The 26,937-nt window shown below is 49.9% G+C and overlaps 1 protein-coding gene across 1 annotated transcript; it reads left to right on the top strand.

The window, feature by feature from the left end:
- Positions 1-1,471: 1,471 nt before the first annotated feature.
- VAX2 (ventral anterior homeobox 2) lies at positions 1,472-25,141 on the top strand. Its single transcript, XM_040992752.1, has 3 exons — positions 1,472-1,718; positions 21,577-21,764; positions 24,689-25,141. The coding sequence occupies exons 1-3, from the start codon at positions 1,472-1,474 to the stop codon at positions 25,139-25,141; spliced, it is 888 nt and encodes a 295-aa protein (XP_040848686.1).
- The last annotated feature ends 1,796 nt before the right edge of the window (positions 25,142-26,937 follow it).

Raw genomic sequence — 26,937 nt, 5'->3', positions numbered from 1 at the left:
CCGTTCAGAAGCACACATCCACATCCAGCGTCCCCAAACGCGGTGGTGGGAAATGAAATTTAAAAAAAATAATAATTCCTTTGGTGCTTTGTTTTTTAACAAACGTTTACATTTTCTATGCATGGATTCCAGAATCATCTGCACCACCAAAAAAAAAAATGGAAAGGAAAGAAGAAAAAGAGATTATATTCTAATCCTCGCCCCCTCCCCCCAAGGAATCACAGGAGCTACACTTCGGACAAACCTGAACGCTTACACCCGGCTGTCAGCCTATTCTCCAAGACAGCTCAAGCAGACGTTCGGACAGTACCAAGCACCTGGCTGGCTCGGCCCCAGCGGGTCAGAACGGAAACAAAATCTGCGGTGAGAGCGCGCTAGAGGAGAAAAGGCACGGGTCTTCAGGGGCACGCACAGTTCTAGGCCTTTCAAGCCGCTTTCCGAGTCAAGGAAACGGGCCAGGCCCTTGCTGCCCAAGTCAAACTCTGAGGAGCCCAGCCTCTCCACAAATTGCTCTGGAAGCGACGCCTGGCAGGGCCGAGAGCGCGGCCCTGGAGCCTCCACTCTCAGCTCCTTCCAGCCCGATTCCACCCTGCCGCCAGCCGCGCTCACCTCCGTCCCGGGCCCCTCCGCAGCTCGGCGTGTGAGGGCAGGAGAAGCAGAAACTGCCTACCCTCCATCTATCCCTGTCTCCGTGTGTCGCCCCCAGAATCTAGAGGCCTGCGAGCTGTGCTGTAGGGAGCCAGGAGTTTCGGTCACCCCCGCGACCGTCTAGACTGTCAGACTCCGTTGTCATATGGTGCAAACCCGACTGTCCGAGCCCAACTTTGTCTCCCCACCTCGCTTGCTCACGCTCACGGACCTGCCTCTCGTTTAGGCCCTCCCAGAGGGGCAGGGAGTTCTTGGGTGTGCACATAAGGGGTGGCACCCTGAAGCCGCGCCTGCGCCCTCCCCCGTCTCCAGCACCCCAATCTCCGCCGAGCGCCCCAGCCAGGCCAACCCTCTCTGTTGGGTCTCACCGGGATCGCCTTCCTTGCGCACTTCGTTCACGGATCCTGCGGAACGGCGGGGAGCCAGAAGAACTGCGCGTCCGTGAGGATGAGAAGAGTGCGGGGACAAAGTAGACTGGGGGTGGGGAGCTGGGGGGAACTGGTTGATAAACTTTGGGAAAGGGTACAGGGCATACTTAACAGCCTTCCCCGTCTCCCTCTGCGCGACTCGGAGCCGGGGTAGACTAGGGGTGGGGAAGCCGGGCCACCGCCCCCTACCCCAGGACTCCTGCGCAGAACCCTGGAGAGCCGCAGGGACTCGGAGAACTCGCACTCGCGTCCAATCAGAACGAAGGGGAGGAGCATCCGGGCGGGGGCGAGGCCGCAGGAAGAGGAACCGGGCGGGGGGCGCGCGGGGCGGGGAGCGGCGGGCTCGGCCAGCCCAGGCTGGCGAGGCGGTGGCGAGGGCGGCTGCGGCGGGCGGCATGGGCGATGGGGGCGCCGAACGCGACCGCGGCCCCGCGCACCGGGCGGAGTCTCGGGACGCCGGTCGGCGCGCCGGGAACCTTGGCGGAACGGAGGACTCGCGGGCCGACGAGGGTGGCCGAAGTCCAAGGGAGGTTGCGGGAACCTCCGCCTCCAGCCCGGCGGGCTCCCGGGAAAGCGGCGGCGACAGCGACGGGCAGCCCGGGCCGGGCGAGGCGGACCACTGCCGCCGCATCCTGGTGCGAGGTAAGGGGACGGCCAGCAGCCCAGGGCCTCCCGGGGGCACCCACGAAACCCCTACTGGAGTCTCCGACCTTCGGCAGCACCCACTTTCCAGCTCATGTGCTCATTCATTCACCATCCAGTCATTCATTCAGCGAATAATATTTTGAGCGTCTATTGTGTGTTGCACTCAGCTGAGTGCAGGGGACAAAGCGCCGAGCAGACCGAAGAGGTGCCTGCTCCTCGGCCTTACAGTTTTCAACCCCTGGGGCCCGTCCCCTCTCTCTAGGCCCATCCCTGCGGGGGCAGAGATCAGGGCGCGGGATGCTGAGAGCCGAGTCCCCGCCCCACGTGCTTCGCGGCAGATGCAGGGGGGAAAGCGTCACGCGCATTCCGCGGGGACAGGACGTAGGGAGGCCAGCGTCGGCAGCCGCGGGAGGAAAAGGCCCAGGATCCCGCGCACGGCCGCCTGGTCTCCCATCCCCAGTATCCGGGACCCGCACAGGTTGCTGCCGGCAGAGTACGGGATGCGGAGGGTGACGTACGCTGCGCTCTCTCGCTAGGGCTTCGCTCTTTCGGGTTCCACTTCTTCTAACGGAGTCAGGGCCCAGCCGACTCTCGGCGCTGCCTTCTCCCGCTCTTTCCCCTCTCCCGGTGTCCGTCGCTCCTCGGCTCTGCTCTCTTTTCCCAGCCATTTCTTGGCACGAAATTCGCCTTCCCAGCACGCTTTTCCCGCAAAGCACCCCGCCAGACCGGGACTCCCCAGGCCCCCAAGCTAAGGAATCCTCTTTCACTGGATTCGGGCCTTGCCCAGCGAGCTGGGAAGAGGAAGGGATCTGAATTCTGAATTCTGAAGTCTGCTGGTCCCGCCCTCCCAAAGCATGGGTTAGCGGACTCCTTGGGCTTCTTCCCACTGCATTCTCCGGCCTCCCCTTTCCCTGCGCTCCTCCTGGCAGCCGGCAAAGTCTCTGGAAGCGACCAGCCGAAGATAGCTTCTTGTTCTCGGCCTGGGGGCCGGTGGACTGGCTCCAGGGTCGCTCCAGCGCCAGGATCCTGAGTATAGCTAAACTTATCTTTGGAACACCCTGGCCTGTGTGGTCAGGACTTCCTGTAGCCACCGAGAATGCCCTTGAGATGGGGTGGAGGGCAGGACTAGGGTGGGACAGGGAAGCAGCTTTACATGCAGGTGACTGACCTGCTTTGAATCCTGATACAGGGACCTTGAATTTCAGAAACATTCTTGGTGCCAGTCATGGTCACCTGAATGACCAGTGCTGCTTTGGGAGCAGGCTTGGGTCAAGGTAGACCACGGGGGTTTCTAACAGGTACATGGACCCAGGTTGGGAACCTAGGATCACACTAGATTGCATTCTGTAGACTACGGGGTGTCCTGAGTGTGTGAGGGGCCAGTGTGGACATCTGCTGGGCATCAGAACAATCAGGGCTTCATCCGCCTCCCCCCAGTCCCTGCATGTGACACCTCACGCCCAGCCTGTGGGTAGTAAATTTTTTTCCTGCTAGGGTTGTTGTGAGTTCTGGGCCCATCTGTCACTTACTGTACTCTACTAGCCCAGTGTGTAAAATAAATGTATTTTGTGTAAGGCATCAGACAATCTTTAAGTGTGGAATGACTTAGCCAACCCACTACCCTGTAAGATAGGGCCACCCAGGTCAGGCCAAGAAGACTCTGAGTATCTCTTCAGGGGATGCAGTGCCCCTTATTTTTAGAATCACTTTTCTTTAGATCATGGAGATGCTAGCTATAAAGCACGGTGGATATATTTATGCACCCAATGAAAAATGAAAGGCAAATTGGGACCCTCATATATCCCTCCGCTCATCCCCACTAATCTCTCCCAGCCAGGGTCGCCTCAAGCCCACCATGGCTGGCGGGGGGGGGCAGCAATAAATGAGGCAGGGTTGATTCGGTAGAAGGGAAGTCCACCATTCCTTGGCCCCAGAGTAAATGTCCGTCCCTGAAGTCCTGAGTCCTTAGCCTCCAAGAACACACACTCCCAAGCACCTTAGAAGGAAACCTTTGCAAGGTGCTTGGGAGGCTGGGATGAGTCTCCACAACACTGCCTCCTCCCTCAGAAGGAAGGGCCCGCTTCCGCTTCCTTTGGCTCCTTTCTACCACTTTCTTTCTGCCCTCCCTGTCTGAGGGTGCAACGCAAGGTGTTGAAGTTCTCTGCGCAGAACTAGGGAAAGTTGGTTCAAACCATTGGCCTAACAGTCCTTGTAGCACGAACCAGCTCCTTTGTCTCTCCTTTGTCCCTAGGGATCCCCCCCTCCCCTTGTAGGGGGCGCTCAAGGATCTGAGATGTGTCTTTAACACTACAAAGACCCAGCAGGATTCCCAAACTTTGTCCTTTGAGGAGGTGCAGGTAGTTCGAGGCCACTGGACCTTTTGCTACTCACCCGGCCCTTGCCGGTTCTCCTTCAGGCCCAGGGCGCAGGGACCTGGCAGTGTTGGAAGGAGAGCGGCCCAGCGCTCCAGAATCAGGGCCCTCTTGCCGAGTGCGGGACAGCCTCCCCCAGTTCTGCCGGCAGGACCCTAGACGGAAGCCTTCCCTCTCACTTCAAGGAACGGCTCCGAGGATGTCTGTTAAAATGGAGGCTGCTCCAGTCACGGATGCCAGGGGTGCAACGCACTGCAGGCAGCCGCACTCCATCACCATCTGCCCAGGGTGGCCAGACATCCGCCTAGGTCCTGCAGCTGCTTCAGCCGTGCCCAGGCCGGTGTGTACCCGGCGAGGGGCCTGCGAGGGGAGAGGAAGGAAGGATCTGGAGGATCTTTTTGTTTCACATTTGGAAAGGACAAGCCAGGCGCCAGCGGGAAGCCACTGGAATAAACAAGCCTCTCCCGAAGCTGTGGAGGATCTTGCACAGGCCTTTTCGTTGGATCCGGGATCTCCCGCTATCCGAAGACGCGGAAGCCTTCTAACCCAAACTCCCTGCTGCCCCACAATCCAGGCGCACCTACGGGTTTCCCAGATTAATCGCGACGCGAATTCAACCAGCTATCTTGAAACAAAGTCGACTTTCCGTGCTGCCCGTCCTCCCTCACCCAAATGTGGCCCCTTCACGCTGGGCTCTGCCTCTGCGGTTCTCCAAACCCCATTGGAGACCTGCACCCTTGGCACCCCTCTATCCGGAAGCGGGAGGGATGGCTCCTCGCAGTTTGCCTGGCAGTAACGGCTCACAGCTTCTCACCGACGCGCCAGCCACACGGCTCTCACCCGCCCTGGAGCGCGCAGCCACTGGGGGCTGGGCCTCTATCTCCAACTAGGCACTTTCTGCCCCGGTAAGCTCCCAGGGAAGGCAGGCTAATCTCAGCAAGAAGCGCTGCCAAGAACTCCCGTGGCAACTGAGATCCACCCAGCAGCAGGCCAGGCCCTAGCCCCCATGCAAGTGCCGAAAGACCACACGCGGGGACCTACAGCATCGGCGGCTCCTTCTAGGAACTGATTGTGGGGACAGATGTCTCCTCCGGCAGCTGGGCCGGCTCAGAGCCGCCTGGTATACATTTGCTTTCTGCGACTTTCCAGCAGTCGTTGGGCCTGGGGAGACAGAGCGCTGGTGCAGGTCCGGCCTGGGCCGGCTTTGTGGCACCAAGATGGAGGCAGAGGAGCTTGTGGTGGAGTGAGTGTGTGTGTGTGTGTGTGTGTGTGTGTGTGTGTGTTGGGGGAGAGCTTGATCTCATTATTAGTGACAGTCCCCAAGTTAAAGACACCTGCCAAGTTGGCAAAACTCACACGGGGACTGTGCTTAGGGATTTCGGTTTTGCTTTGATATATTATTGCTATTATTACTATTATTATTTGTGGTGGGTCTTAGATTACTTAATTTTCTTAGAGTTGCTAAGAAAATCGCCATCCTCATCACCATCATCACTAGCTGTTTCACTCCACAAACACCCACACCCACCCAGCCGGAAGTGAGGGATTCCAGCCCCTGAGCTACCCAGGCAGCCTGCCAGGGTCTGCCTTCGCAGGAAGCTGGAATCTGAAGAAAACCCAGGGAGTCCCACAGGGTACACAGGTGCCTTCTCCCCTACGCCGAACCCCTGCCCAAGAGGCTCTCCTGGTCTTTCTGGGCGTGGCAAGACACCCGCCTTCTCACTTGGGAGCCAGGATTCACCTCTGGTCTAGCCTTTATTTTTCCTTAATGCAAGTACACACATGCTCGCCACAGGAACGTAGAAGCATGATGAATTCGGTTTGCATTTCCCGAGAACCCCGTGAAGCCAGCGCCTTCTCTTGTCGTGGGACCCAGTGCTCCTGGGACCACCTCTACATTCTCCCCGATTTCCCCCACCCAAAGCCCAGGGAAGGCCCATCGGTAGCCTGGGGTGGGTCTGCAAACCCGGGAGCCCCGGAACTCTTCAAAGGCAGTGAATTGACACAGGGGTGGGACCGGGGCTTACAACCCCGGCGCGGCTACACCCAAGGTAGCATCCCTGCCGGCTGCGCATCGCCGCAGCGGGAGCGCATGTCTACACTCATGTTTGGCCTGGTCGCCATCTTTTCTACCACCCACTGGCTGCAAGCCTTCCTTTCTTTGATTTTTGTTTTAACCAGGAAGGAGAAGTCGGTCAGAACGAATGGATTTTGCATCTATTTTCCGTCTGCTTTATCTAAAACAGCCACTCTCCCCAGAGAGCGGGTCGATTTTGTGGCTGTGAGATCGCCAAGTTCGGCTACGCAGTCTGAGATGCACTGGACCTACCCAGAGTCCCTGGGGCCTGACTCCTCACCCCGACCCCTGGGGGGCTGGGATCCTGGCTACAAAGTCAAGAGTGGGCGTACCCAGGACAAGGCGCTGTGAGATCGCAGCAGCAGGGGCTTGCCACGGCCCAGGTCCGGGTCTTCACTGCCAAGGCCTTGACTTTGTGCGTTCATGGACTGTTTACACAAACGTGCTTGCGCTGCTCCTGCACGCCACCCTAACCTGGCTGAGACTGCCCAGGCGCAGCTTCCGGTTCTGGAGACGACCTCCCGATCCTGCCCCGAAAAGCCAGAGACCCGCAGGCCCTTGTGGCTCGTGCGCATCTACCTACACGACGTCCCAGATGTGCTCCAAGCATTCAGTAGGCACTCACTGAATACACATCCAACAAATAAGAGGAGTTTGCTCACGGCTATGAGGGGCTAGGCGCCAGCCAGGGACATGTGTTCTGAAAGGACGGCAAGCAGGGCCGAGCCAAAAGCATAGCTAGCAAAGCACACCAGGGGCATGGCGCTTATTATTAATAAAATGGCCAAGCAATCCACCTCTTCCGGAGCGACTCTAAAGAAACTTGAAAATCGGCGTCTGCTACGTTTCCACCTGTCCCCCGTAGGCAGGCGGGCACCTGCGATCCGTAGGCAGGCGGGCAATTGTGGCGAGAAGCGGCTTCGAGGCCCCGCGCGGCCCGCACAGGGCGAGAAGGGCGGTGAATCTCGGGCTTTCGGCGCCAGCTGCGTGGGAAACGGCCGCATAGCTACCCTACCCTCTCGGCAGTTGCCTGCAGCCCCCGGTGGCGGAAGCCATTGTTTCTTCAGCTTTGGCTGGAATCAAGAGCCACTCCCGGCTACTGGCCCCCTTCTATTTTCACCCAGGGAGCTAGGTCGGGGCACGGGAACACCCCGATCCCTCGCGCCAGACCCTTTGTTGACAGGTGGCTTGAGGCGGGGCTAGTGCTCCAAAAAGACAAAACAACCAAACAAAAAATTAAAAATCAGCTGTGCCCAAACAGCCATTTGTTACTGATGTGAACGTCCAGGCAATTTTTTCACGCTCCACACAAACATATAAATAAAAGCAAAAGAAAAGCACGTTGGCAGTTTTGTGACTTACCTTTGAAAAATTTAACCAGCAGCAATCATCTTTTCAGCTCAACCAGTTTGTGCAGTCGAAACAAGTTCTCCCTCCGGTGGAGGCAACTCTTTTTTTCTAAGCTCTGGGAGGGCGTTCTGGGGAGTGCTTTTTCTGAATGGAAGCTCTGGGAAGCTGACTTTCAAGGTAAAGTTCCTGGAGTCCTCCTCCGAGTATGTCCACGGGATAAATCCCTAGCAGTTGCAGTCGCAAAGGGTGGGCACGCCATTTTAACTTCATTCAATTGTAAAAAGAGATCCTTCAAGATGGGTTCTTTTTCCAAGGGTAAAAAACGTTATGTTGTTGTTGTTGTCGTTAAGTCCACAGCGGCCAGGCTCGCACACTGCCTGCAAGGCATCCGCGTTGCCAGTTTTCTCATGTGTCCTTCCTGATACTGCTTGTGAGTGTGGGTGTTCTTTATTACCTTCTCCTCCAGTCATCCTGGACGTGTAAATAACTTGTTTATAGACACGCAGTACTCCATTTCCAGGAGGGAGATGAGCAGATTGTGTATTGAGTGATGGGTGCCCTATGGACATGTAGCTGGTCTCTTATCTGTTGCTCTCCGAAGAAGGCCCGGTCATTTCCCCACACGTGGGTGTCCTCGTCAGGGAAGCTCCTGTAAGTGGGTTACTGGGTCAAAGGATGTCTTGTATTTGTAATTTGGAAGATAATACCAAACTGTCCTCCATAAGAGTAGCAATTTACACTCTCACCAGAAATGCCTGCAGGTGTATTTGGTTGTCCCTGTTCCCACTGTACACCTTGATATTTTCAAATTATTCTGGGGCCAAGTTCACCAACTTCGTCATCTTCTTGCATGGAGCGTTATCTGTCTAGCTTTGTCGCCATGTGGAGTGGTGTTCTGTCTCTTTGATATTTTAATCTTCACTTCTTTGGTCACTGGTGAAGTCCAAGCACCTTTCCATGTGTCTTCAACAGCTGTGTTTCTTACATAGTCTCTCATCCCCTTGGCTAGTTCTGATTTTCAAATAACCCTCTCCTGATTGATTTCTTTTATAGATAGTATTTCACTGTGTTCAATATGGATTGCTTTTTTTTATAGAGGTTTATTTATTTATTTGAAACATAGACTTAGAGGAGATACAGAAGGTAAGGTCAGTTGGTTTACTCCCCAAATGGCCACAACAGCCTTGCACTGAAGCCAGGGGCTAGGAGCTTCGTTCTGATTCTCACATGGGTGTCAGGGGCCCAAGCACTTGGGTCATCTTCTTGAAGTTATGATTTACCATTTAATTTTATGCTATTATTTATGAATTATAAAATCTTTTTGAATTATAAAAGCAGTTCATTCTGCTTTATTATGTGATTTAAAAGTAGAAGTCTCCTCATTTCTCTCCCATTACACTACTTTCATTCTCAGGATTTGTCTCTCAAACTTTCCCTATAATTGAAAAACATAAATGTACCAGTTACATATTACAAAAATCGATTTTAAAAAAGTTATTTATTTTTATTGGAAAGGTAGATTCACAGAGAGAAAGACAGACAGAGAGGAAGCTCTTCCATATGCTGATTCACTCCCCAAGTGGCTGAAATGGCTGGAGCTGGGCCAATCCGAAGCCAGGAGATCTTCCGGGGTCTCCCACATGGGTACAGGTCCCAAGGCTTTGAGCCATCCTGGATTGATTTCCCAGACCACGAACAGGGAGCTGGATGGGAAGCAGGGCTGCTGGCCATTTGAAATCCTGGTGCGTGCAAGGCAATGACTTTAGCCACCAGGCTTCCGTGCCTGGCCCACAAAAAAGGATTTTTTGTGAATTTCTTTTTCAAGTGAATATTTATGGCAATATGTCCATCTAGAGCTGGCACATGGTTTTTAACAACTACACAGCACCCCACCATATAGTTTTCATTTATTTGTTTATTCAGTTTCCTGTGGATAGAAATCACACTCTCACAACTACAGGTGATGCTGTGCTAAAACATCTTTGTATCTTTATTTGAGCAAGTGGTTGTTAGAGGTCAAATTGCTGACCTTACAACTTAGAAAACACAGAATACAAGGTGGTATATTTTGTTATGATTGTTAAGGAATGATTGTTAATTTGGGGAGTGATAATAATATCCGCTGATTCACTCCCCAAGTGGCCACAACAGCTGGTGCTGTGCCAATCCAAAGCCAGGAGCTTCTTCCAGGTCTCCCAGGCAGGTGCAGGGTCCCAAGGCACTGGGCTGTCCTCGACTGCTTTCCCGGGCCACGAACAGGGAGCTGGATGGGAAGCAGGGCAGCTGAGACATGAACCAGTGCCCATATAGGATTCCAGCCCATGCATGGTGAGGACTTTGGCCATTACTCTATCAGGCCAGGCCCTTAGGACTTAATTTTTTAAATCCAGACCTACATTCTTAAAATTCTATGTCTAAAGTATTTTAGAGTTTTTCTTTGGTACTCAAGAGGGGTTGGTTCTAGAACACCTGGTGGAGACAAGAATGTACAGATGCTCAAATCCTTGTGTCAAATCGTACTGTCCCTTCTCAGGACCTCTCATGGCCCTCTGCAGACTTGGAGTCAGCTCTAGATTACTTATAGTCTCTACGACAGTTTAAACTAGGTGCCATGTACAGGGTTGTTATTCTGTGTTCTACAGAGAGTAATGACAAGGAAAAAGCTCTGTACATGTTCGGTAGTGGTCAGCTTTGTTTCCTGAACATTTTTGATCAGCAGTGGGTTGAATCCTGGGATGTGGAGGCCACATGGAGACAGTTATCCACACACACACACTCACACAGTCCACGACATGCTCCAGCTTTCACAGTCAGAGCTTTTCAGGTGAAAAAACAAAACTTACATTAGCATTTTCCCTGCTAGTGAGGTGAGGCGTGTTCCCGTCTATTCATTCTTCCTTTTTCTTTCCTATACTGTGGATTTCTTACTTGTGCGTTTAGCCAATGCACCACTGGACTGCTTATCATTTTTTATGTATTTGGGCAGTTGTAAGCACTGTGTATACTAAGGAAAGGAGCCCTTTTCCTGTGACATGTATTGCAAACATCTCCCAGGTTTTCTGTTTTGTAAGAAAACCTTACCATGAGAGTTGTTTTATCTTCCTTCCTTCCTTCCTTCCTTTCTTCCTTTCTTTCTTGTGACTAAATTTTAAGCTAATCCTATCTTATGGTTTTTCCTTCAGGGTTTTCATATTTTGGTTCCTGGTTAGACATATCTTCTGCATCCAGAGTTCAAGAGATGTTACACACACACAGAGCCACATACAGTTATTCCTTGTATCTGTGAGGGACCTGATTTTAGAAGCTCCGGGGACAGACACTCAAATCCCTTATGTAACACGACATCCTATTTGCATGTAATCCACACACAATGCCTCAAGTCATCTCTGCATGACTTGTACCTAATGCAACATACATGCTATTACAATGTTGCTGGCACAGGTGGATCTTTTTTAGTGAATATTTGCAGTCTCCTACTAAACAGTAGATGCAGAAAAATGAGCATATGATTATATATACACATCTCTCTGAAATGCTTTGTTACAACACTTTTTTTCTGTTACATAGTCTTGGCAGCAAACCAAATTACTAAAGAAATGAACAAGATGATGTGGGAGATATACTTTCCCAACCAGCGTCCACTCTCCAGATAGCACAGAAGCGTGTCATATTTTTCCTGCCTGATTAGTCCTTTTGGGGCATACACTAACACAGACACACAGAGCTACACATGTGTACACATGTGTTTCACTCAGCAGAGATAAGGAATGTGCTTCTGTGCTGGAGTGTGGAAAAGGGCAGCCACTGGCGCTTCTGCTGGAATCTCATCACTGACTCTCCTTCTGATGAACATTCAACTTTCTCCTTTTTGTTTTTTTCTTCTTACAAGCCACACTATAACAACAACAAACCCGGTTTTTTTTTTTTTAAAACAATCCATTATGATGACACTTATTTGGGCAAGAGGGCTCCAAAATCCCTAGGACAAAGAGAATGCATCTTGAATTGGAAAGCATTAGGAAACTCCTCTCCAAATACAGTCCATTGCATCACTTTAAGTTGATGAGGAGAGCATGAGGGAACCCGGTTCCACACCTGTGCACATTTCCCAGTGAAACTCAGGGCGGCAACTAGCCACCGGCTCACTGCCCCCTTTTCTCTGACTCCCTCTTCTTATTAGCCCCTCATATTTCTTCTCTGAATCATCTCTTCATTTTCTGGTGGGATGTTCGACTTCACTTGCTGGTCTGTAGAAGCAGTGTATTCACTAGGCATAAGACTTAGCTTTGCATATATTAGGAATATTTCCTCCCTATCTGTCATTTGTCTTTCAGTTGTCACTCTCCCTGTGCTTCTAAATACTCAAATCTGTCATTTACTTTCCTTTCTAAAAATCTTTACTTTCTTAATGTTTAGGGACTTTTTCTTAAAATGATGTCTGCTTATATTCACACATATATTCTATAATATATAGCATATATTCTATTATGTATTTATATATACACCTTTTATTTGAGGGCTGGCACCATTACATAGCAGGTTAAGCTTTTTCCTGCCATGCTGGCATCCAATATAGGTGTCAGTTCATGTACCAGTTGCTCCATTTCAGATTCAGCTCCCTGCTAATGCACCTGGGAAAGCATAGGAAAAGGACTAAGGATCTGTGGCTCTGCATCACATGGCAGACCTGGAAGATGATCCTGGCCTTGGACCTGTCCAGCTATAGCCATTGCAGCCACTTGGGGAGTGAATCAGCAGATGGATACAGAAGTTTCTTCTAGGTCTCCCACATGGGTGACAGGATCCAAGAACTTAGGCCATCGTATGCTGCTTTTTCCAGGCCACTAACAGGAAGCTGGATCAGAAGTGAAGCAACCAGAACACAAACTACCCAGGTGGGATACCAGCATTGCAGGCAGTGATTTTACGTGCTACACCACAATGTTGGCGCCATGTTCATTTTTGCATGCAGACTAGGATGTATTACTTTGTTCCAAATAATGAGCTAATTGTTCAAAAGCAGTATCTTTTTTTAAAGTTTTCAAAAATATTTATTTGAAAGAGTAAGAGAGGGAGAGACAAAAATAAAGTACCCATTAGCTAGTTCACTTCCCAAATGACCACCAGTTGTCATCCCAAGCAAAGGCTTCTTGGGCAGAATTTGCCCTCTGCATCCTCAGAACTCACTCCTCTTTGAGAATAAGGGAGGGACAGCGACTCAGGCCCTGTTCTCTTCACAAGCATTTTCACTCTATGCACAGGAGGCCTTTGTGTGAAAGCTGGCCTTCCCTCCTGGCTTCCCTGGAACTCCCCCCAGAGCTTTGTAAGGATGGGCCTGGTTCTGTGCAGAGACAAGGCTAAGGTAAATGCTTGACAATGCCACAGTGGATCTGTCCCTTTTGTGATCCTGTCCCAGCGCTCAGGGGCTCACCTTGGCCCTTGGAAGCCCAGGCTGACAAAGCTTCATCATGTTTCTTCTTTCTTCTAAGACTTTTTTTTATTTATTTGAAAGTCAGAATTACAGAGATAAAGAGAGGAAGAGAGAGATTTTCCATTTACTGATTCACTCTCTAAATGGCTGCAATGACAAGGGCTAGGTCAAGCCAACCCCAGCAGCTAGAAGCTTCTCCTGGGTCTCCTATGTGGGTGCAGAGGCCCTAGCACCTGGGCCATCTTCCTCTGCTTTCCCAGGCACCCTAGCAAGGAACTGGATCAGAAATGGAGCAACCAGGACCAAAGTTCACACTCTCAGGGGATGCTGCATTGCAGGCAGTGGCTTTACCTGCTGATGCCACAGAGCTGGCCCTGAAGCTTTGTCTTCATTCCTTTCAGAACCAGCACAGCTGGAAGAAGAGGGTGTGGCAACATGCACACAGTATGTTTATGGAGTTTTTGTTACTTGGGAGAGAGACAGTAATAGTCTCCTAATTTATTTTTGTTAGAAATTGTTTTAGAGGCTAATGTTAACAGCAATCTCTTAAACCCAGTGATGCCAACATACTGTATTGGCATGCCAATTTCAAGTCTCGGCTAATGTTTCCAACATAGTTCCCTGATAATGCACCTGGAAAAAGCAACAGAAGATGGCCCAAGTACATGACTCTTGCCATCCACATGGCAGTTGCTGACTCTTAGCTCTGGCTTTGTGCATTGAGGCCATCTGGGGAGAGAGCCAGCAGATGGAAGATCACCATCTTTCCTTCCTTCTCAATGTCACCTTGTCTTTCAAAAAAATAAATAAATCTTTAACAAATAAACTATTTTAAAATCTGTTATCTGACTTTCCTCCAATACAAGGACCAGAACTTTGTCTTTCTTGCCAACTTCTGTACCCTAAGACACTGGATTAGAACCTGGCTCGTAGAAGATATTTACCAAGAATATGTTAGGGGTCAACAAATAGCACAACAATTAAGACACACAGTCTGGGACTTCCCCATGCTTTATCTTGGCTCAAGTCTTGGCTGCACTACTGATTCCAGCCTACTGCTATTGGGTACTCTGGGCGGCAGCATCTGGTAGCTCAAGTACTTGGGTACTCTGATATCCCTGTGGGAGATGTCTGATTGAACTGGCTCCTGGTTTCAGCCTGACCCAACACTACCTCTTGTGGGTAATTGATACATGGTATTTCATAATATAACAAATTGTTCAGCCACTTCCCTGTGGGTAACATTGAAGATAATTTCAAGGTTGCAATATTTTGAGCAATGCTGCAAAAACATTATAACATTGCAACATCGTTACTGTAAATACTTTGGAAAACAGCAGCCTTTTTTTTTTTTCCTAAAATGAATTTATTGGAACAAAAGTTAGTTGGCTCTTTAATCTTGATAAATGCAACCTTTAAATCATATAGCAGTAGAGGGTGCTTCCCATAATACAAAGCGTCTAGGTTTCCCTCCTCCAGGGCATCATTGCTTTATTTCATAATTTGCTGATGTCTTTCCATACCCGTGGATGATAAATGGCTTTCTCTCATTGCTTGACCTTTCATTATCCTGACTGCTGTGAGCTATGCTTATCTTTTTGCATGTACATTGGTATTTTTATGGCTATTTGTGTGGCTGACCCAGATTATCTGATCATTTCTGTTAGATTTTCCCCTTTGCAAAAAATGCATCTTGTTGTAATTATATAGTTACATATGTGCATAATGTATATAATAATACATATACTTATATCTAATGTCATATATTCTGGATATTATTTCTTTGTCCCCTTTAACAGTATTTTCTTTAAACTTGGCTCTTGAATTTCACCTTGACTTGGACACTATAGCCACAAAAGTTTTGCTTTAGCAGTCAAATATAGTCCTTGTATTTCCTCTGCAGCCTCCAGTTTTGTATCTTGCTTAGAATGATCCTTCTAAGCCCAGCATTATAGAAAAAAATGTTTCTATATTTCCTGAGATGACTTCATCATTTTATAGTCTGTAATATCCTCTATATTTCACCTAAAACTTATTGCTATTTTTGGTACAAGGCAGGAATTCTTATGGTGTAAGAAAGGAATTTGATCTTTTCTTCTTCTTTTTTTTTTTTTTATTAATTGCATTGCATTATGTGACACGGTGTTATAGGCACTGGGATTCCCCCCACCCCTCCTCGAACCCTCTCCCCATGGTGGATTTCTCCACCTTGCTGCATTACCACAGTTCAAATTCAGTTGAGGTTCTTTCATTGGAAGTATTTACCAAGCATAAAGTCCAGCATCTTATTATCCTAGTGAGTTCAACGATTTCTTGGTGAGACCATCTCTGGTCTGAAGGTAAAGCCGGCAAAGTTTCATCCCAATCAATTAAAAGTCCCGACATAACATCAACAGCCATTTACAACCTTATGGCATTAATTGACATAGTATTGATTAACAATATGTTAATAGGAAAATGTGGGTTCTTAACTACATCGAAAGGAATTTGATCTTTAAAAAAAAAAGAATTTGATTTTATTCCTAAAAGACAATTTAAGGTCACCAAAATGCTTAATTCCATTTTGTATAAAGATTTATTTATTTGTCTATCTATCTATCTATCTATCTATCCTTCCATTCATTCATTCATTTGAAAGGTAAAGTTACAGAGAGAAAAGACATAGAAAAAAAGATGGAAAAGAGAAAAGAGATCTTCTATCATCTCTTTCTCAAATAGCTGAAATGGCCTGGGCAAGGCTAGGCTAGGATGAAGGTAAAAGCCAGTAACTCATCCTGATCTCCCAGGTGGGTGGCAGGGGCCCAAGCACTTGGGCCACATTCTAATGGTTTCCCAAGCTTATTGGCAGCGAGCTGGATTGGAAGTTGAGCAGCAAAAACTTGAACCGATGCTCCAACGTGGCATGCTCACATTGCAGAGAGCAGCTTAACTCACTGTGCTATGCCAGCCCCATAACCCCATTTATTGATGAGACTTTTCCCCGCTTAGAATTCTCACTTAGGCATAGTGAGACAGCAGTTAAGATGACCCATCAGCATACTCACAACTCTTACTAACTGCCTGGATTAGTTCTGCTCCGCTTCCGGCACATACTGGAAAGCAGTAGGCAAGAGATCAGGTACTTAGGTCCCTGGCATTCATGTGGGAGACCTGGATTGAGTTCCCAGTTTCTAGTTTGGGCCTGGCTTATTTCCAGCTGCTGTGGGTATTTAAGAAAATCAACTCCCAGACACAAAATCTCTTTGTGTATGACTCTTTGCCTTTTAAACAAAATTAAAATAATTTTTCCAAAAATGTAAAATACTCCCTTTTCATAAACTCAGTCACCATAAATGCAAAAATCTTTAAAACATTCATAAAAAATTAACTATAATAGGGCCCAGTGTGGAAGTCTGACAGCTAAAGTTCTTGTCTTGCACGTGCTAGGATTTCATACGGACACTGGTTCTAATCCCAGTACCCCTGCTTCCCATCCAGCTTCCTGCTTGTAGTCAAGGACGACCCAAAGCCTTGGGACCCTGCACCTGCATGGGAAAACTGGAAGAGGTTCCTGGCTTCTTGATCGGCTCAGCTCTGACCGTTGTGGCCACGTGGGGAGTGAATTAACGGACAGAAGATTTTCATCTCTGTCTATCCTCCTCTCTGTATATCTGACTTTCCAATAAAAATAAATAACTCTTAGAGAAAAAAGAAAATGAACTGTAATAAAACTATGCATCTGGCCAGTATTGTGGTTGGTGCAGCAGGTTAAGCTGCTGTTTTCAATGCCAGCATCCTATATGGGAACTGGTTCGAGTCCTGGCTGCTCCACTTTCAGCCCATCTCCCTGTTAATGTATGTGAGACATCAGTGGAAATACTTGGACACTGTATCCATGTGGGAGACCCAGATGAAGCTCCTGGCTCCCACATTCTGCCTTGCTTTGCCCTTCCCGTTTTGGCCATTTGGACAATGAACCAGTGAATAGAAAAGCTCTTTCTCCTTCTCTTTGCAACTCTGCCTTTCAAATATATAAATGCATAGATCTTTCTCTAAAAAACCTTATGTGTGGATTTCAAAATTCTTTCTACCAGAATAAACTTACATTTTATTTTTATTTGTTCACAAGTTTCTCTTTTTTTTTCTACTTTTTAAAAATTTATTTAAAAGGAATAAACTCCCTAAATATTGCCCACAAAACTGGAAGTGTCTTCATGTAACATACTTTTCATCTTACTACCGTCAACATTCAGACATTTCAATACCTTCTTCATTTCTGTTTATTTAAATTCTATTTGTTTACTTACTATTTTAAAATAATGCTTTTTTAAAGATGATTTATTTTCATTGCAAAGTCATATATACAGAGAAGAGGAGAAATAGAGAGGAAGAACTTCATCCGATGATTCATTCCCCAAGTGGCTGCAATGGCCAGTGCTGTGCCAATCCAAAGTCAAGAACCAGGAACTTTCTCCAGGTCTCCCATGTGGGTGCAGGGTCCCAAGGCTTTGGGCCATCCTCCACTGCTTTTTCAGGCCACAAGCAGGGAGCTGGATGGGAACTGGAGCTGCCAGGATTAGAACCGGCCCATATGGGATCCCAGCATGTCAAGGCGAGGACTTCAGCCACTAGGCCATGGTGCCGAGCCCAGCATAATGTGTTTTAAAATTAAATGCTCACTCTAGCCTTATCCTAAGCATGTAAAATCATGGTTTTAAAATATTTTTAGTAAACATTAAAGTAAGTGCGTAACTGTAATAGCAAACATTTATTTCTGCTCCCTTTTTAATCATTCTAAAGACCATAAGCACAACACAGAGGCATTCTGGAGAAATATGATTATATTCTTTCTGCTAATGGAACGCTGGCTCCTGTGACGACTTATGGCTCTAGCTTTCTGGTATGCCTTTGTTGCTGCCAAGTTCTTATTTTGAAATAATTACAAACTCAGAAGAAAACACAAAGATGCTACAGAGAATCTTGTGTATCAGTCACCAGCTCCTAACGGGGGCATCTTGGATAGCGATAGCATGTTTTCAAAACCAGAAAATGGGCATTGGCACACCAGAAGCAGACCACACAGAGCTTCCTTTGATCTCATCCGTTTTTCCCTCCACTCATTCCCGAGCCTTTGTGTCCACAGTCACCCTTCCGTGTCCATGATTTTCACAGCCAACCTTGGATTTGACCAACCTTGGATCACAGATGTTCAGGAGAAAAACCAGAGTTTTTTCTTCGTCATTCTCTACACAATATAACAATCTGTGTCTGTCACATGTAGATACTGCACCATGTTATTGAAGAGACTTGAGCATCTTGGGATTTTGGTGTCAACAGGGGGTCATGGAACCAAACCCCAGTGGGGTACACTGAGGTGTGATGTTGGTTCCACATTTTATCGTATTTATGTAGTTCCACAGAGCCACCATCACAAACATATGAAGCTGCTGCGTCACCACAAGGGACTTTACCATCCTGTCTACTGGGAACTACATCCTGCCACCATCCTCAACCCTGGCAATCACTGGGCTGTTTTCTACGTCTATGACTCTGTAATATTTCAAAAGATTTGTTTTCCTCTTCTTGGAAAGACAGAGTGACAGAAATCAATTAATTTTAAAGACAAAGCGATAGGTCTTCTATTGGCTGGTTCAGTCTTTGCAAAATTATGTCAGCAGGTCTGAGCCAGGCTGAAGTTGGGAGCTTGAAGTCTATCCAGGTCTCCCATGGGGAGGCACTGTCCCAAGTCGGGGACCCTCATAGACTGCCTGAAGGGTGAACAGGAATCAGAAGTAGCTTCACATGTGAGGAATTAGGAGCAAGGGCACTCAGGCTAACTCAGATGAGGGATTCTAAAAGAACGACCCCAGTTGCAGAAGTCCACAAGGAGCTCCCTGCAGACAGCACCTCCCAGCACAGCCCCTTTCACGGGCAATGATGAACCTTCCAGAAAATTTTAACTGGGACCAAAGTTCTCTTCATTGGGACTGGAGTTGTGGTGCCACAGGTTACAGTCCCATCCCATATCTGAGTTTCAGCCGCTCCGCTTCTGGTGGAACTAATGCACCTGGGAAAGCAGCAGGCGACGGTCTGAATGCTTAGGACCCCTGCACCCATGTGGGAGACACGGGTGAAATTCCTGGCTCCTAACTTTAGCCTGGCCCATCCTGGCTGTTGTGGCCATTTGAGACTTGAACTACGAGATGGAGGATCTATCTCTCTTTCTGACCCTTTTCTCCGCCACCTTGCATTTCAAAATAATTTTTAAAATGTTCCCTTAATCATAACATACTGAGTGAATTATTAAAGGTTACAAAAAGAGGATATTCCTTATATAAAACAAGGGTGTCTGCGTCTACTAAACATCACCAGTGTAGCCTTGAATAAGGTACTTAAAGCAGCCTTCTATTGTCTCACCTGTGAAATGGGATGATTATGGTTCCAATTTCATTAAGACACTGGGTGGTTAAAATAGTTACCTCTGTGTCTGGCCCAGAGCGAGCACCACAGAATTCCTGCTGTGACAACCAGATGGGAGAAGTCATCACCATCACTACGGCTGGCCACGCTGCAACCTCCAACCATGCCCGCCCCCTGGAGGCAGGTGCACGTCCTGCAGCTCTGTCCCCTGGGTTTGCTCAGGGCTGCCTGATGGTGTGAGCGCCTGCAGCCACCAGAATTCTAACCTACTTGTCAGCAGCCTCACTGTTACTAACATCATTTGTTAGGAATAGTTTCGTCAATTATAGGATACAATGCTGCCAGTTTTAGAATCTAATTTTTTAAAATTTTTAATTGAAAGGCAGAATTAAAAAGAAGAGACACAGAAAGATCTTCGATCTGCTGGTTTACTCCCCCGAAGGGCCCAGAGCTAAGTCAGTCCAAAGCAGGAACCAGGAGCTTTTTCTGGGTCTCCCACGTAGGTGCAGGGACCCTAGTCCTTGAGCCATCCTCGGCTGCTTTCCTAGTCCATAAGCAGGGAGCTAGATCAGAAGTGGAGCCAGCCAGGACATGAACCAGCATCCATTTGGGATGCCAGTGCTGCATGCAGAGGCTTAGCTTACAATGCCACAGCACTGGCCCCAGAATCTAATCTTTAGTATAAAATGTTTTGATCACCGTTTCAAGCCATCAGGTCATTGTATGAGGTCCAGGGGGATCGTCTCTACCCCTCCAGTTCACGCGTCAGAGAGAGGCTTCCATCAGGGGTGGACTAGACACAGCAGTGGCCACATACAGGATCATGGAGTGGGAAAATGCCTCATGGAGCAGCTGCTGCCATGTGGTAACACAACATCCTGCACCTGTGTTTGCAGAGATCCTGGGCTAAACAAGGCTCCAGCACTGCCAGTCACAGCCGGTTATAGCACTTATAGTTTTGTAATTTTTTTTAAAGATTTATTTACTTTTTGCAAAGTCAGATATACAGAGATGAGGAGAGACAGAGCGGAAGATCTTCTGTCCGTTGATTGACTCCCCAAGTGAGCGCAACAGCCGGAGCTGCACTGATCCGAAGCCAGGAGCCAGGAACTTCCTCCAGGTCTCCTATACAAGGTTTTGGGCCGTCCTGGATTGATTTCCCAGGCCACAAGCAGGGAGCTGGATAGGAAGCAGGGCTGCTAGGATTAGAACTGGTGCCCATATGGGATCCCGGCACATTCAAAGCGAGGACTTTAGCCTCTAGGCCAAGGCACCAGGCCCATACTTCTACTTTTGTGCTAGAGCTAGCAACAGGTCACCATGCAGGAGGCCATAGTACAGTCTTGTGCTTGACAAGTCTCCACAGCAGGAGGCTCCGCTGGGTGTGACCTCTAGCATGTACACTCCATGCTCATCCCTCTACAGGTCACCCAATGGAGGAGGCCTCAGGACACATCTCATTGTGAACCAGAGCATGACTGCTGTGTACATACAATACCACCACCTCCAGCTCTTTCTGGCTTTTGTTGAGCCCTTTGTTATGCTTAGTTCTTTATGTGGACTATGTGGCAGACATGGGCTGCAGTGCCCAGTACTTCCTTAGTGGGCTCCAAGTCACTGCGGAGGCTGCATGCAGAAGGCACTGGCTCAGAACTCAGCTGACGGCCCTGCTCTTCAGGATCAGGTACAAGCATGGAGACTGGCCAAAGCCGTAAGGTGCCCAGCAGCCTTGTGATAGCACCTGGCCTTGGGCTTCGCCTGGAACTCCCATCCTGTCCCCTACTTCATACAAACTCACCCCCTCATATAAGCAGCAGACTTCCCCATACACATTTCACAGGCATGTGCACACACACACACACAGACGGCTGCTGGGTGTCGTGTCCAGGAAGCCTGGACCTGACAGATCACAGCCAATTTCCCCCATACTGGAGGACTCAATCTATTTCCTTCAGTTCTTTACAGAGAGCACAGTCTGATTGGGTGAGAGTGAGGCAGATGTAATATCTGTCCTGGTCCACTCATTACAACCAGCCCTTATATGTAATATCCTGCATTAGCTGGTCAAGGAAGTTGGGCCCAAAAAGGATGAGCAACTTTTCAGGGTCACAGCCAAGCCCAGGCCCCAAGAGCTCTTGGATAGCATGGCCTCTAACTCAGATGCTTGTTGATGACCTAACTCCTTAGCTAGTAGACTAACCCGGTTCCCCTCACGGTCCTCCACAGATGCCAAGGGGACCATTCGGGAAATTGTCCTGCCCAAGGGCCTGGACCTGGACCGACCCAAGCGGACACGCACATCCTTCACGGCTGAGCAGCTGTACCGCCTGGAGATGGAGTTCCAGCGCTGCCAGTACGTGGTGGGCCGTGAGCGCACTGAGTTGGCTCGCCAGTTGAACCTGTCTGAGACACAGGTAAGGGCCCAGGGCCAGACTCTTCTGCCCTAATTCTGGCAGCCCAGAAACTTCCTGGGGTATGTGTGAGACCTATAGGCTGCAACAAGGAAACCCAACTTTGAAGGAGTTCAGACACGCATAAAGGAAAGATTGAAAGCTGCAGGAAATCAGAGTAAATAAATACAGGGCTAACAAGAGGGAGTCAGTGAATGCTAATCAAGGCCTTCCAGATGTAGCAGGTGCTTCTGGTGAACACAGGAAACGGCCGGAAGAGGAGGGGAACTCAAGATGCAGAGAGTGCTATAGGGGGATGCTAGCACTATCTGATCCAACTATGAAGTTCCAGAACTTTAAAAATGTTTTAATTTATCTATCTTTACTTGGAAGGCTGAGAGAGAAAGAGTCGTTCTATTCATTGGCCCACTTTCCCAAATGCCTGCAACCCGAGGCTGGGCCAAGAAGCTAGAATCCATTCTAGGTCTGTCATGTGGGTGGCAGGAACCTCAGGACGTGAGCCCTCACCTGCTGCCTCTCAGTATGTGCATCAGCAGGAAGCTGGACTAGAAGCAGAACTGGGATTCAAACCATGCACTCCGATGTAGGATGCAGGTGCCTCCAAGTCGGGGTTTATCTGCTAAGCCAAAGGCTCATCCCACAGAGCTGGGTTTGAGGCAAGAATTCTGGTACCCATATGATGACCTTGTCCCCACTTGTCAAAGCTTGTCTCAGAGACTCTCAGGTCAGCTACAGCAAGCAATTGGATCTCGCCGATGATGGACAATCAATGTTTGCATTGTAAACAGTAACCCAAACCAGACCCATGAAGGGAGGGAGAGAGGAAAGCAGGGAGGCTGCAGGGGGCCCTGTGTGTGGTTGCTGATCTTGCCCCTGACACGCCCACTGCATTTCAGCCCAACTCTCATGCTATGCCCCAACACAGTTCCTCTAGCCCTGCAAGGCTCCCCCAGCTGGCTGGTCGGCCCTACAGAGGGGGCGAGCAGATGCCCCTGAACACACAGGAGTAGTAAGCCAGGAACTCTGAATGGGGTGAGGGTAGGAGGAAAGACACCCCATGAGAAGGAGGGCAAGGCCGGGAACCCAGGTCTGCTGGGGAGGGCATGCTGGCCTGGCCAGCCCCACCTGGACTTGCTCCCTCCAGCTGCTGCTGCTGCTGCTACACAGCCCCCTGATAACTCTGCCAGCTTCCCTTCAGCTGTGCACACAGTGTGAGAAGGGGCAGGGAGGGAAGCTAGCCAGTGCTCTGAGAGGCAGCTACTGGGTCAGGCTGAAGCTCCAGGGGAAGTCAGGGAGACCCCCTCAAATCCTGAGACTGAGCCCAGAACCAGAACTTACTCTATATCTTTGTCCTAATCACCCTCTGCTCAAATCACCAAGTTTTACCCTAAACTCCCTTTCAAGCCATGCTCATACCCTGGCACCCGCATTAGCAGCCACATTGTTGGTCTTACATTTCCTTTGCCATACATCTCAGCATTTAGCCCTCGCCGGAGGTCAAACCTAGCCTAAGCCCTCTTCCAGAAGACCTTCCTTTTTAAAGAGAAAATCTATTTGAAAAGTAGAGTATCAGAGGCCCTGGTGCAGTAGCCTAGAGGCTAAATCCTTGTCTTGCATGCACCAGGATCCCATATGGGCACTGGCTCATGTCCTGGCTGCTCCACTTCCTATCCAACTCCCTGCTTGCGGCATACAAGAGCAGTAGAGGATAAGGTCTTGGGATCCTGCAGCCACACAGGAGAAGAAGCTCCTGGCTGCTGGCTTCAAACCAACTCAGCAGCAGTCACTGCAGCCATTTAGGAAACCAGCAATGGAAGATCTTTGTTTCTCCTTTTTCTCTGAGGATTTTTCTAATAAAAAATAAAAATAAATCTTAAAAAAGTGCAGAGTGTCAGAAAGGGGGAAATGAAGAGGACAGAGAGAGATCTTCCATCCGCTGGTTCACTCCTCAATGACTCCAACAGCCAGCACTGGGCCAGGACAAAGCCAGGAATCAAGAAATCCAGCCCAGTCTCCCACATGGGCACCATGGACCCAAGTATTTGGACCACTTTCTACTGCTTTCCCAGGTGCATTAGCAAGGAGTCAGGAATCCAGAGACAGAAAGAGGTCTTCCATCCTCTGGTTCACTCTCCAAGTGTCCAAAACAGCCAGGGTTGGGCCATGCTGATGCCAGGAGCCAGGAACTCCATCGTGGTCTCCCTTGCAGGCGTCAGGGCCCAACATCTGCATCTTCCCCAGGTGCATTAGCAAGAAGCCAAATTGGAAGAAGAGCAATTGGGGCCCAAACCAGCATTTTGATAACCTCTGGTTGCAGTTCCTGTCTCACATTTATTCTACAGAGGATGGCTTTATCGGGAACATTATCCCCCTTTAAGAAAACCAAGCCTCAGAAAGGTTCTTTAAGTGGCCCAAGGTTGTTTATGCAGAATGAATCTCTGCTTTGTACAACACAGACCCGGCCATCTGCCTTCATGCGTCTTACATCCATATAGATAAACAGCATTTCCAAGAGCGGCAGGTTCTGTGAGGACATGACATGGGGTCGTGACATAGACTGCTGGGTGGTCAAGCAGAGGGCCTCCTGGAGAAGGGGACACTCAGCTTAGATGTGAAGGCCAGGGAAGGCACAGAGGAGGATTCAGAAGACTAGGAGGGTAACGATGAAGACCTGGTGGCAGGAACTGGCATAGAGGATTCTAGAAATTCTAGAGAAGTCAGCAGCCCATGTGGCTGGAGTTGGTGGTAACAGGGTTCATAGCTGGAAACAGAAAAGGGTAACGGGGCCTGGGGTCCCTGACGGGTTTCCCCAAGCCGGCCGCGAGAAGGCCTTCATGATCCTGCCCTCTGTTTTCTTTCCCTTGTCTCCCCGCCCTGGGCCCTTGCCCCGCCTCTCCCTCCCTGACCCTGCTGCCACCCCTTCCCAGGTGAAGGTCTGGTTCCAGAACCGGCGCACCAAGCAGAAGAAGGACCAGAGCAGGGACCTGGAGAAGCGCGCATCTTCCTCGGCCTCGGAGGCCTTCGCCACTTCCAACATTCTGCGGCTGCTGGAGCACGGCCGCCTGCTGTCGGTGCCCAGGGTGCCCAGCCTGCTGACGCTGACCTCCGGCCTGCCAAGCCTGCCACCTGCCAGCCACAGGAGCGCCTCCTTGGGCGACCCTAGGAACTCGTCCCCGCGCCTCCCCCCGGCGCTGCCGCCGCCTCCATCCACCTCGTCCCAGCTGCCGCCCCCGCTGCCAGCCGTGTGCTTCTCGGCTGCCCCGCTGCTGGACCTGTCGGCCGGCTACGAACTGGGATCCTCGGCCTTCGAGCCGTACAGCCCGCTGGAGCGGAAAGTTGGCAGCCCTGGTGGCGGCGGCGGCAAGAAGGCCAGCACCTAAGCCTCCCTGCGCGCGTCCCCCCAGCACAGCCCCGCTCCAGCCTCCTGCGCCCCAGTGGGGCGCCAAGCCAGGGGCCCCCCACGGCAAGCGGCGGCCCAGAGACTCGACCACAAAGCCTTGGGCCCGCGTGTGTGAGTGTGGTGTGTGTGTGTGTGGGTGTATGTGTGTCTCCACTGAAATAAAAAGAAAGCAAAGACAAGAAGGGAACGGTCCCTGCAAGCCCCACCTCATTCCGAAAGATCGAGTCAAGGTCCCTCCCACTCCCCTCCACCCTCCGCGGCGGGAAGGGCTGGCTCTGGGGTGGCGATGGTGTGGGCAGCCAGGACACCTGGCTCTTAGCTTCACAAGAACACCCCCAAAGCTGGATAACCCATTGCAAGCCCCTGAGCGGGGGCTGTGGGGGACAACCAGCTCCCCGCAGAGGGTGGACACTGAAAGGTGAGGCAAGGGTTCAGAGGCAGCCAGAGGGGACGTCACAGCCAAGTGGACCTCCCAGTAGAAAGTGTGTGAAACTGGTGGCTTTCTTTGCTCAAGCCACTGCCTGCTGACTATCCTGCAATGACTGCTGATGTGCGGGGAGAAAGCCCAGGGAGGACATCCAGCTGCCCTAACTGTAGAATAGCCTCCATTCGGACAGCTGGCCTGGGTACCACGTGTTCGTGTGGTTCCTGTCACCCTGTCACTTGTGTACCTGCCTGGAGCCACTCCCACAGTGCTCTGGCTGGTCCACGGCCCCCAGGGCTCTCCTCTAGGTCCTGCCTAGAACACTAGCGGTCTGCAGGTGTGTCTGGGTACTGCTTAACTTGTGCCATAGTTAGATGTGCAAGGCACAGAATCCAGCTGTACTTTCTGTGAGTGTTGTTTTTATCTATATTCTTTTTACTTGGAAAGCAGGGAGACAGACAGACCAAGACAGATCTTCCCCACCCAGTGGTTCACTCCCTACATACCCACAACTGTCAGATCAATGCTAGAGCCAGGAATTCATGCCAGGGCTGCCCTGGGGAAGGCCGGGGCCCTTGAGCCATGACTGCTGCCCTCCCAAGGATGTGCATTGGTAGGAAGCTGCATTGGAAGTGGAGCAGCCAGGACTCAAACCAGGCACTACAATCTGGGAGGTAGGCATCCCCAGCCATGACTTACCTGCTGCCTGAAACACCCTCCAGCTGGACTGCAGGGACCTGAAAGTGAGTGAATATAAGGTGAGAGAGGGTCCTAACATCAGGCCAGGGAGATCAGCCCTGTTCCCAGGAAGTGTTCAACTGTGCAGCAGTGTGGTCACTGTGGCATAGTAAGCTAGAGCTTGGGGTGCCTGCTTCCAGTATGAGCTACTCCCAATTCAGTTTCCCGCTAATTTGCATTCTGGAGGGCAACAAATGATGGCTCAAGCACTTGGGTTCCTACCTCCCATGTAGACAAACCTGGATGGAGCTCCTACTCTTGGCTTTGGAGTGGCCCAGCCCCACCTGTGCAGGCATTTGGGGAGTGAACCAGTGCATAGAAGACCTGTCTCTGTCTCTGTCTCCACCACCTTTCAAATCAATTTATCTTTTATTTATTTCTTGTAAAGATTTATTTGTGTATTTTGAAAACTTGATAGGAAGAAAGAAATCTTCCACATCCTACATTGCTTTCCCAGACCACAAGCAGGGAGCCAGGACATGAGCTGGAGCCATATGGCACACAGGTGCCAAAGGAGGCAGCTTTTCACCTGCTGTGTGCGTGCGCGTAGGCGCGCATGCACATGCACACACACACACACACACACACACACACACACATACCCTGTGTGAAAA

This window comes from Ochotona curzoniae, unplaced genomic scaffold (genome assembly GCF_017591425.1).
Source record: "Ochotona curzoniae isolate NIBS_2020 unplaced genomic scaffold, NIBS_Ocur_1.0 contig_883, whole genome shotgun sequence".
Classification (NCBI taxonomy): domain Eukaryota; kingdom Metazoa; phylum Chordata; class Mammalia; order Lagomorpha; family Ochotonidae; genus Ochotona; species Ochotona curzoniae.
Note: the sequence above shows the minus strand (reverse complement) of the source record. Positions and strands in the feature narration are given on the sequence as shown.

Coding starts and splice junctions, on each gene's coding strand:
- VAX2 (XM_040992752.1), top strand. CDS start 1,472: ATGGGCGATGGGGGCGCCGAACGCGACCGCGGCCCCGCGCACCGGGCG. Junction 1,719..21,576: donor CCGCCGCATCCTGGTGCGAG/GTAAGGGGACGG, acceptor GGTCCTCCACAG/ATGCCAAGGGGACCATTCGG. Junction 21,765..24,688: donor TGAACCTGTCTGAGACACAG/GTAAGGGCCCAG, acceptor ACCCCTTCCCAG/GTGAAGGTCTGGTTCCAGAA.